The following is an 11,383-nucleotide window of genomic DNA, read 5'->3' as shown; positions in this document are numbered from 1 at the left end:
CTTTATGAACTATGTCATTTACCCCAGACAGGGGGTGACCGCTAAGCTAACAAATTATGTGATTTAAACCAATTAAAACCGTAATTAAGATGTCATTGTTTAATTGCTCTCCCCTCCTTGTTTTAGAGTGAATGATGTGCTGATTTGTGTTAGTGTGTCTCCACCATACTGAGCGTCTCACTAAAGCCAGTGTGCGATATTAAATGGAGAAAAACTTAATTGAAATAAACAAGCCTGGTTGGCTTGTTCTTTATCTTTGTATTGACGCTGAACACCTCCTCCAGTGATTTAACATCAAATATGCATGATAAATTGAAAAACCTTTCATAGTTTCTCGACCCACTTCGCACCGTTTCATTTTTATTCAAACCTCTAAATCTGTTGTTCCACGCCTTCGTTTCCCAGTGGAAATTTACATTTGCAAAACATTTTATTAGTTATATAAAAAAATTAAAATATCTTGATCACATAAATGTTGACTCAAGAGGCCTGACTGAACAGTATGGTCTAGTGTTAATAAGCTGAAACGGTCTGTCCTACTGTAAGGTTGGATTCACACCAGATCAGGCAATGCGGCACCTTGCCGCAGGGTTGTCACTACATGGCCCATTAGTGTGACATTTCCTACTCAAACAAATGGGCACAAACACAAACTGAAGGAAGCTTCTTGCCATCGTTATTTTGCAGCGTAGACTGCCAGCCAGACGCAGACGTCAGAGGCACGCGCGTTTTAGAGGATCACCGGAAGGCGAGCGTGATCCGCACGCGCATTGCGGCGCTTTCTGGAGGACAGAAGGCCGACAGCAACAAACGTGAGACCGGCCACGGGTTCCAACCAAACCTTCTAGAAAAAAAACGCGTTTCTCTTTTATGCACTCCTAGAAAACCTGTTTTCACACATAAAAAAGCATACTTCATACATCATGTCTTTATATGGATATGTAATGCAATAAAGTGTTGCTAATGTGATACGTTTTGCTCGTTAGTGCAAAGACGGTCATACAGTTGTTTTTTTTCTTATGCCATTTGCACATAATACCTGTAGGCATTCAGAAGGACGGCTGAACAAATGTGCAGTGTCAAATTCATCTGTGTCCAATCTTTGCGTAGTGGAGATCATTAAAATGCAGTTTAATTAAGAACCAATTAATTGGCTTAATGAATTGACCTCCTGGTCTCATCTGATGTTTGGTGAGCATTCCGGCACAAAATGGCTGCCCTGTATCACACAGGTGGGGGCTCAGTCGAGTGTCCTCCCCTTCACTGTAAAATCTTTTGAGAAGTAAGCCACTATATAAATGCATTCTATAATTATTATTAGAGATTGGGAAGGTCACATGACAGGACACAGGAAGTGACAGACTCCATATACTGAGGAAAATCCAGGAAGATACATTAACACAAACACAAACACTTCCAGTGAAATAACCTTTTCCCCCTTACATTTAGTGTTCATCAAGCACAAGATAAAAATCTACTTTCAATTTACCATAACTTGCAAACAGGAAAATATAAAAATGTCTTTTTTAATGTGAAGTGTGTGATTTCTAAACAGGAGAGCTGGATGTCTGGCAGTATTCTGACTGGCCAACCATAATCTGCACCACAGATCAATTACAATGTAAATCGCCACACTGCGTTCTCTTAAAAAAACATGGGTCTCCAAAAGACCAACACTAAACTCTCCTGTAGGGGGCAATACACAAATTTTGTTGCTTTAAGTATAATTTTTGAAGCACTCAATTAAAATCTCAATTCAAATAGGCTTAATATCATTGTATTAGTTTTATTTGGTTCTTTATGTGTAGCTATTAAAATATGATGACTTTGTGTGCCCAATAACAGCACAATGGCACAGTGGATAGCACTGTCACCTCACAGTAAGGTCCTGGGTTCAAATCCCAAACGCAGTCCTTCTGTTTGGAGTTTGCATGTTCCCCCCGTGTCCACTTGGGCTTCCTTCCACAGTCAAAAGACAAGCAGGTTAGACTAACTGGAGAGTGTAAATTGCCCCAAGGTAAGAGTGTGCAAGAGAACAGTGTGCGCCCTGCGATGGATGTATTGGCGACCTGTCCAGGGTGTATTCCTGCCTTTCACCCAATGCATGCTGGGACAGGCTCCAGCCCCCATGTTGGTGGGGTAGATAGGTCACCCCTGCAGGAATCGGTAATGCAGGCACATTCGTGTGAAACACCCTAAGCTCGCAATGCTTAACATCTGCACTGGGACAACAACATTAACGTGTGTGGAAGGGTTAGGGTTCTCTTCAACGTAGTGAACACTGCCTACACAGCCACATTCAGCTGTGGCAGCAATATAAACAAGCTGAGTTAGGTTCAGCTTGAACATGCAGCAGAACAGAATCTGGTTGGATAGGGGCAGCTCCAAAGGGCACTGGTCTAGTTCCGAAGGGGAAAGACACCTAGCTCCAAAAAGGCAGAGTTTAGTGTAAGCCAAGTGGCCAAAACAGGGCTGCGTTTTTGAAGCTCACTTCCTTGTCTTGTTGAGAGACATTGTTCACTAGCGCCAGTGCGGTTGGCTCCAGCATAAGTGTTTCGGCCACTCGTTCTAATGCAAGTCAATGGCTACAATTTGGTCAAAATACAAAGTCAATAATATTTTTCCACCAGAAAAAGTAGCCAAACAGAACCAGACCAGCCCCCACAAAAACTGACGGAAATGAGACTCACAGTCAAAAAGAATAGGAAAAAAAAATAATGATTATTCAAAATAAATAAAACGGGGACAAAAAAAAAACACATTCCTTTAATGGTGACGTTCAGCAAATGATGTTTTGGCACCGATGTGAAAACACCCTCCACATGCATACGGTAACACAGTCCTAGGGCCCAGGCATTACAGTCAAAGCAGGGAATGGAGAAACAAACAAAAATAACATTCAAAAGGACTCCAGTGCTTTTGTCCCTTCCCCCGTTTAAAAACCTATAGCCTTTAGCAATAAGAAGTCAAAGACACGTTTCTCTACTCGGTTATAAAGCGTGATTAGAGGTTTCCAAATTTTTAAAACACATTTAACCCAGAGAGCAAAGCTACATTTCTACATCCATGCTTTCAAAATTGCATTCTACTCTCCATCCTCCTGCCTAATCCGGTGATTTTCTTCCCCCTCTTCACTCTCTGTCGGTCTTTGCAAGTCATGAAACTAGCACTAACGGACGCAACACGTGTGACGGCAGGACCAATCACGGTCCAGGAAAGCGGTTTTTTTCTTTTTTTTTTTTTTTTTTTTTAACGGAACACTAAGTCTCAGCCAATCAAAGGCTTGCTCATACATAGAGCCACTGCAGAAAGACTGCAAAATTGTGAAGTCTGGTCTCTATCTGTAGGGACTAGCAGAAAGGAAAAGAGGAAGAAAAGTTTGGCATCCAGGCTGGGATGGAAGTTTTTTTTGGGGGGTGTAGAAACGAACAGGCACATATTCATTTGAGGACCTAAATATAAACCCTCGCTACCCGTCAGACATACGAATACAGCGGAAACATCACTCTTTAATGTGTGACCGTCTGCAGACAGCAAAAGTCACACTTTCTGTCCAATCAGAGGCTTTTTTATTATTTTTTACATATTACTCGTTGTCTCAACAACAGTCACCGTGGCAACCGTGGCTACAGAGCTGTTTCTCAGTCCCGCCCAGCAGACCCATGCACTTACACTAAGGGGGCGGGGCAGGCAGGAATGAGGGTGGAGTGAGAAGAGGGGGCTGGGCTGAAGAGTATCATTAGGACAGGGGCTAGAGTGATGTCACAGAGGTCTTCCTGGATTTACTAGATCACAGGAAGTAAGTGGAGTCCGAAACTTTAGGTAAGTGGGCAAGCTTCTGTAAAGTTGGACGCAGGGGGAGGGGGGGACAGAGGGTGACATTTTCTTGAAGGAAGATCAGAAGAAAGTTAGGGGGCATGGTTTTGTGAAGCCTTTATGTGGGGGTGCTGGTTTCAGGGAAATTATTTAAGAAAGCCAAGTATGAGCATGGGGGATCGGAGATGTCGACTTGGGGACAGAGAAGGGGCTGATATTGGGGAGGGCTGATCTTTGAGGCCATTGTTGGCATTCGGGGTGTTGCTGCTACTTGAGGAGGGAGGTTTTTGGGGTGTTGCTGCTATCTGAGCAGGGAGGTTTTTGGGGTGTTGCTGCTATGTGAGGAGGTTTTTGGGGCGTTGCTGCTACTTGAGATGGGTGTTTTTTGGGGTGTTGTTGATAGAAGGGGTGGTTATTTCCTGGGGTGTTGTTGACAGTATAGGGCAGTGGGGGTTATTTTTATGGGTGTTGATATTGGGGTGAGGGGGTGCTTTTGGGCTCATCCCGTGCGCAGGATAACGTGGACTCCAGAGTCGGTGAACACCGGGCCGCTCATGTCCCCGACTTTGAGAGCGAAGGAGGCGTCCTCAAACGGCTTCTGCATTTGACCTGTGTGGACACAGCAGGGAGCACACATCCTCTTCACCACAAAGCACAGGGCCAAGTTACATGAAACAACAGCGCCAAGTTACACAAAACTATTTATCAACATTGGGTAGCATTGCCCTGGAATACAGCTTGATTAGTTTGTGTGACCAAAGATAGGTAATATCGTAACTTGGCCAAATTTTGATATCCACACTTTCAAAGGCAGGCCTAGATTTATCAAGTTTGAACTATTGACTTATAGACAGTGCTTTGTATGTGCAAGTAACTTGGCATTTTTGTACGTTGAAAACCAGTTTTTCTTCAGATAATATTTACAGAGGCAGTACAAGTACAGACACTTGCACACACGTTCATACTTCTCCATAAAGTTAAATGGAAATAAGAGAAAAGATAAAGTTAATGAAGACACATTACGCAATTTTGCCTGTCATTTTATACTGCTTCAGCCACCACCCATCCCTCACTGAAAATTCACCCCCCAAACCTTTGAAATCCCACAAAAATGTTGCTCAAAAGGGGAGAAATTTCCCTCAAACCAAAAATGAATTTTAAGTCCTGGACGCATAACAGACATTCCAATAACATGGGGACGGAAAAATAATACACTTAAGACACAGACTGAAACGTCGGACACGCCAACGTACGGAGTCAGCTGTAGACCCTGGAGAGAGTTTAGGGGTAAGGGGGTAGGGTGCAGATCTTTAGGGGGTTACAGGGTCAGCTGTAGACCCTGGAGAGAGTTTAGGGTTAAGGGGGTAGGGTGCAGACCTTTAGGGGGTTACAGGGTCAGCTGTAGACCCTGGAGAGAGTTTAGGGGTAAGGGGGTAGGGTGCAGACCTTTAGGGGGTTACAGGGTCAGCTGTAGACCCTGGAGAGAGTTTAGGGGTAAGGGGGTAGGGTGCAGATCTTTAGGGGGTTACGGGGTCAGCTGTAGACCCTGGAGAGAGTTTAGGGGTAAGGGGGTAGGGTGCAGACCTTTAGGGGGTTACAGGGTCAGCTGTAGACCCTGGAGAGAGTTTAGGGTTAAGGGGGTAGGGTGCAGACCTTTAGGGGGTTACAGGGTCAGCTGTAGACCCTGGAGAGAGTTTAGGGGTAAGGGGGTAGGGTGCAGATCTTTAGGGGGTTACAGGGTCAGCTGTAGACCCTGGAGAGAGTTTAGGGGTAAGGGGGTAGGGTGCAGACCTTTAGGGGTTACAGGGTCAGGTGTAGACCCTGTAGGGCGTTTAGGGGCTGGATGTTAGGATGCGTTTCATACCTCTGCCGAATGTGCCCAGGTCACCTCCATTTCTAGCAGAGCTGCAGTCACTGAACTGGGAGGCCAGGCTCTCAAACTCCTCTTCACCAGACTTGATCTTCTCTATGTACTCTACAGGGAGACAGAGACAAGGGTCAGGAGAGCAGTGGGTGGGATTGGAGAATGGCTGTGGTTGAGAGCGGGAGGTGTGGTTATGAAAGAAGTAGGTGTGGTTATGAGGGCAGTGGGTGTGGTTACGAGGACAGCGGAATGGGTGTGCTTATGAGGGAAGGAGATATAGTCAATGAGGGCAGTGGGTGGGGTTAGGGGGACCAGTGTGGTTAATAAGAAAACTGGAATAGTTCTGAGAGCAGTGAGTGTGGGTAAATGGACCTGCAGGTGAGGTTAGAGAATGGGTGTGGTTCTGAGAGCAGTGAGTGTGGGTAAATGCACCTGCAGGTGAGGTTAGAGAATGGGTGTGGTTCTGAGAGCAGTGGGTGTGGTTACGAGGACAGAGGATGGGGTGTGCTTATGAGGGAAGGAGGTATAGTTAATGAGAGCACCGGGTGTAGTCATGAGGACAGTGAGTGTGGTTAGGGGGACCAGTAGGTTTAATAAGAGAATGGGTGTAGTTTTGAGGGCAGTGGGTTTGGAATTGGTGGCAGTGGGTGTGGTCATGAGGGCAGTGGGTGTGATCATTAGGGTAGTAGGTGTGGTTAATGAGGGCACTGGGTTTTGGTCTTGATGGCAGTGGGTGTGGTAATGAGCACAGTGGGGGTGGTTAATGAGCACAGTGGGGGTGGTTAATGAGGACAGTGGGTGTGGTTATGACAAGAGGGCGTGTGTTCGGCTCACGCTGTATCATCTCCAGAGCCTCCTCCTTGCTCCTGGTGATGTTCTCCTCCCTCCAGGACGAGGGCCGGCGGGACTGGTTGTGTTTGACCAGCAGGTGGGAACAGCGCACCTTCTCCGGCTCACCCTTCCCATCCCCCGCCCCGCTCGGCCGCTCCCATTGGCTGGCGTTGGTGATGTGATTAAAGTAGTACACCCGACCTGAGGGGGAAATTTAAAGAAACAGCAACCTTTTCCCCCTCCATACAGAACACTGAGAACATATGTCCAAAGGAAAGGCAACTTATTTGTATATCAATGTGGGAAAAGCAAACACAGGCCTGTAAGTTTAATTAAGAACAGCTTCTCTAGATTCACTGCATACTTAGTGCTCCATATACGTGCAAGAACTGATGCAGCCAAAACATTCAAGCAAGTTTTATGTTTATAGAACCACCAGATGTTCAGCTCTGGATATTTACCAAAGTTCTGTCTCCCATGCATCAATGCATTTCAATATATTCCAAGTTTTATGTACCGTCAGAAAATTCCTTTAGAGATGTGGCCAGGTGCAATACAGTAAATACAGTAAATTCTTAACCTTTTATTTATACAGGGTAGGCTTACTCAGTACGCATGCTCTATTACAGCAAATCCCAACCAAGTAGCCTAACCTGCATGTCTTTGGACTGTGGGAGGTAACACATAACATGCAAACTTCACACATAAAGGTCCTGACCAGGATTAAAACCCAGTATCTTCTTGGAATGTTCAGTGCTGCTATACAACACTGGGAACTCCTGCTACCAATGGACGCTCGGGCCGTAAAGTTGAGAATATGGTGAGCTCATCATATCAGCAGTTAGAGCCAGACCGAAGTGACTCGCCTCTCTCGACTGGCACCACCTCTCTTGCAAGAGGAGTTCACAAACTACCAGTGTTGCACGCGTGGGTGAAGATCACATGCAAAGGGAGGGAAAGGGCAAGAACACAAACCTCCAAAGTCACACCTTGCTAACTCTGAATGCAACCAAACCAAATTCCTTTGCTCCAGTCGATTGCACAAACGCACAGAAAAACAAACAACACCTAGGTGCTGCTGACTTCTGTCAACCAACTGAAAGCAAAACACGCTCAATCAGGAGCTTAACTTCCCGCAACCTGCTATGACTTTACTCATTTTAACTGATCACAGAGCCCATTCTCAAAGCTGTGCTGATGCTCTTGAAGGAATGACAACGCAAGATGTCCACAATGAACATCTAACAAGCAAGCTAAATGCATACTCTGGGGACAAATTGCGCCAAGCTAACTTTCGCTAACCAATGATGGCGTTACCAACGCAGAAGCTACCTAGTTGGCTATTGAATCAGAAGCAGTTCCGTATATAAACACATGACTTCGGCACACAAAATATATAGCACACGCCGCCCAAGAAAGGTAGCTGATGTTAACTCCATAAGTTTGACATAACGCATGTAATTGTTTATTGACTGACGCTGTAATTTTTATATAATCACGTGACCCACATTTGGTTCGCAGCTAGTCTCACACCAAACAAATTTCGTTGTGGGAGCATCCACCGCATTAACGCGGGAGAAACTATAACCATACGCTAAAGTAATAGTTAGCATGCGCTAACTTGGGCCCGGCTAGCTAACGAGTCAGAGCTAGTTAGAGCGCAATCGACATAGTCTAGCTATATCGCCTGGGAAAAACTGGTATCCCAAAAAATTCACTGTCCTGAATCTATTTATCTTTGCACACATTTCAGAACGGCCCAAACATAAAAATGCTAATAAAGAAAGGGCGGTTCCACAAATCTACGCAGCTACAGAATGTTAGGTCTAGTTGGTGCTTGATTTACCAGATCCATTCATTCGGCTCAGCTAGCTAAAGTTAGCTTGCAAGCAGTATGCACCGTCTAGCTCCATAGTTATCGATAGCCAGTACTCTGTCGTGTTGCTAGGTAACTGTAAGTTACGCATTGAAATAGAATTTGATAGCACAAGAAATGCAAGACAGCTAGCTATATAACTAGATCAACAGCCAGCACGCAGTCTACATATCGTTTCATACGCACGATGGCTAATTAGCAAACTAGCTACCGCTACAAACACTGCTGTTCACTGATGAGCGCAGCTATCAAACCTATGATTGGTTTGATAGCTGACAGCAACACAGTTCGCAGAACGGCGAAAGATCCAACTGGGGGCACAAATCAGGTTTCATTTCAAGCTAGATACCTGAACTGCGGCTCATCCGCTTTTCCCAGCCCGATGGTAATTTCTCGTCGTCTGCCATGTTTTTCTGCCTGTGCAGGGAAGCTTGAACCTCTAGCGTACGCTCTATGGTCTCTCGGAACGCCCGGGTGTAATGTCATATTCTGGCCACCAGGCTGCAGCAGTAGGCCAGTGGGAATTCCGATTCTGTGATTTAACGTTTGCGGGGTATGACATTTTTTATGTTTTCAGTGGTGTTGGGCGGGGAATATTTTTATATTACATTTTTGTGAGGAGAATAGACTATGTAATTGAATAAATGTAACTCTTTGACATTTTTATTATTTATACCGTTGTTACTAATCCCTCCATAGTTTTCCAGTTGACTAAAACAAAAAGGTCATTGTCTTGACAATATTACTGTTTTTTAAATCAGGTTGAGTGCTGAAATACCAATACATTTTTCAGCAGGAACTGATTTGGAAGTGAGTGCAACATTTAGAAGAAATTTGTTTTTTCAGTTTAAACCCAGTACTAAATTATAATTGTGCAGATTAACTTATCATAAAACCTGAAATATTACAGGATCTTCATATCTTATTACACCAGACTTGCTGCGTGGGAGTCAGAGAATAAATTTCAGTTATAACCACTTCTTATCACTCTGGCTATGCAATCTGACTCATAGGTATGAAACTAGGGCACCACAAATGTCTCAAAAAAAGAACACGGTATTAGTAGACTCTTTTTAGACAGCAGAAGAAATATATTCAGACACAGTCGTTACTTAAAAACCATCTAATGTTTATAATATTCTCACACGGCTGCTTTTATGAGGGGCTATACTTTTTCCATTAATGGTTTCATTGCCGACAGACATTGTAAATTCAACACACTGCTTACCATGCCAGTAAAGTTCATTTGAATTTGAGTGGCCACACGAACATTCTGCTGCCATTTGGTGTGGATGATATTCAAGTTTAGTCGCACATGCAGTACGCTGCTACTGCTACCTGGAGGGTGTTTATATTCTAGTTCGATTGAAGCATAATGAAGAAAAAAGGGACCCCTATACAGATCCATCTCCTCTGTGCTGTTTGATTTTCATTGTAGTGAGCTCGATACGATCTGCCCCTCATCTGCATATTAAAGTTCCCTTTCCCTTTCTATAAAAACGTGAATAGGATGAGGATTAAATATTTTGACTGTCAGATGTACAGAGCCTAGGCAGAAGGGCTGGAGAGAGGGAGGTCGATCAAGAGTGAGCCAATCCCAGTGACCCATGAGTTGTTGGTCTGCACTAGCCCATCCTGAAGCTAGGACTGTCAGTAGTTCAGTATGGTGACCGTATTTTGATGCAACATTTTTCTTTTTAAATAAAACATTCAAAGTATACATACCTGTACACATATATTCCCCCCCCCCCCCCCCCCCCCCTCATCTGGACAACTGAAGTCAATTATAATTTCTGCACATTTCACCACTGCCCCCTAGAGGAAAACACATAAAACTGAACCTCTGAACAGCATTCAGCCGAAGTCAGCTTCTATTTTATTGCCGATATGAATCCTGGCATTAAGCCCCTTGCATAAAAGCATACAGGCTAATAACCATACAAATTTAAAAGGAGGGCAAATTATCTATTCTTTATCGCATCTCTTTTTTTAAAGGGGGATCTTAGCAATAGTGATGACTTCGGATTAACATGCCATTGCAGGGCTCTCGTTCCACTTTAAACATTTTTTAGTCTGAAAGTGAGAAACACTTGGCATGACTCTAGACTAGTATAAATCAAGTCATGAAACTGATCTTTATCAGTCATTTAAATAGGCTCTTAACCACTTCACACACTGTGGCCTATCTCACTAATGCTAATGAACATTGAGGCGCATCAGGAGTCACAATCCTTATGTTGGGTGGAGATGAGTTTTCAGTGCTGCTCGCTAGCCACTCCCACTGCAGTTTCCCCATCAGCCTCTCTCCCAGGTCATTTTATTTAGTTTTATCTATTATTATAATTATTTATTTTTATTTTTATTTTTTTTGGGGGGGGGGGGCATGTGGGGCTTGGCAGGAATGGTTGTCTGGTGACAATCATTTTCTTTCTCGATAAAAAATGTCTGTGCAGGACAGGGTGTCTGTGCTGCACAGGATGAACAGTAGATATGTCTGTGCAGCACAGGGTGAACAGTAGTGATGTCCGTGCAGCACAGGGTGAAAAGTAGTGATGTCTGTGCAGCACAGGGTGAAAAGTAGTGATGTCTGTGCAGCACAGGGGGAACAGTAGTGCTGTCTGTGCAGCACAGGAGGAACAGTAGAGATGTCGGTAGCACAGGGTGAATAGAAGAGATGTCTGTGCAGGACAGGGGGATCAGTACAGATGCCTGTGCAGCACAGGGTGAATAGTAGAGATGTCTATGCAGCACAGGGTGAAAAGTAGTAATGTCTGTGCTGCACAGGGGGAACAGTAGTGCTGTCTGTGCAGCACAGGGGGAACAGTAGAAATGTCGGCAGCACAGGATGAATAGAAGAGATGTCTGTGCAGGACAGGGGGATCAGTACGGATGCCTGTGCAGCACAGGGTGAATTGTAGAGATTTTTGTACAGGATGAAGATAATTATGGTGCATTTTCTATGTGGAATCAACTCGGATAGAGTACTTTGGTCCCTA

At 44.5% G+C, this 11,383-nt stretch overlaps 1 protein-coding gene across 1 annotated transcript; it reads right to left on the bottom strand.

The window, feature by feature from the left end:
- Nucleotides 1-2,748: 2,748 nt before the first annotated feature.
- On the bottom strand, nt 2,749-8,881 carry pin1 (peptidylprolyl cis/trans isomerase, NIMA-interacting 1). The gene is made up of 4 exons (XM_035406888.1): nt 8,737-8,881; nt 6,515-6,712; nt 5,681-5,791; nt 2,749-4,425 (listed from the first exon to the last, which is right to left on the bottom strand). Exons 1-4 carry the CDS (start codon nt 8,792-8,794, stop codon nt 4,316-4,318), a joined length of 477 nt encoding a protein of 158 aa, XP_035262779.1. The 5' UTR covers nt 8,795-8,881; the 3' UTR covers nt 2,749-4,315.
- Nucleotides 8,882-11,383: the final 2,502 nt, after the last annotated feature.

Source organism: Anguilla anguilla, chromosome 2, assembly GCF_013347855.1.
Source record: "Anguilla anguilla isolate fAngAng1 chromosome 2, fAngAng1.pri, whole genome shotgun sequence".
Classification (NCBI taxonomy): domain Eukaryota; kingdom Metazoa; phylum Chordata; class Actinopteri; order Anguilliformes; family Anguillidae; genus Anguilla; species Anguilla anguilla.
The sequence above is the reverse complement of the archived record's forward strand: the minus strand, read 5'-3'. Positions and strand labels throughout refer to the sequence as shown.

Excerpts from the sequence above, each read along its gene's own strand:
- pin1 (XM_035406888.1), bottom strand. The coding sequence starts at position 8,794 with ATGGCAGACGACGAGAAATTACCATCGGGCTGGGAAAAGCGGATGAGC. Across the intron at positions 5,792-6,514 it reads GGCTCTGGAGATGATACAGC|AGTACATAGAGAAGATCAAG; the intron begins GTGAGCCGAACA and ends GTCTCCCTGTAG. Across the intron at positions 4,426-5,680 it reads CCTGGGCACATTCGGCAGAG|GTCAAATGCAGAAGCCGTTT; the intron begins GTATGAAACGCA and ends GTGTCCACACAG.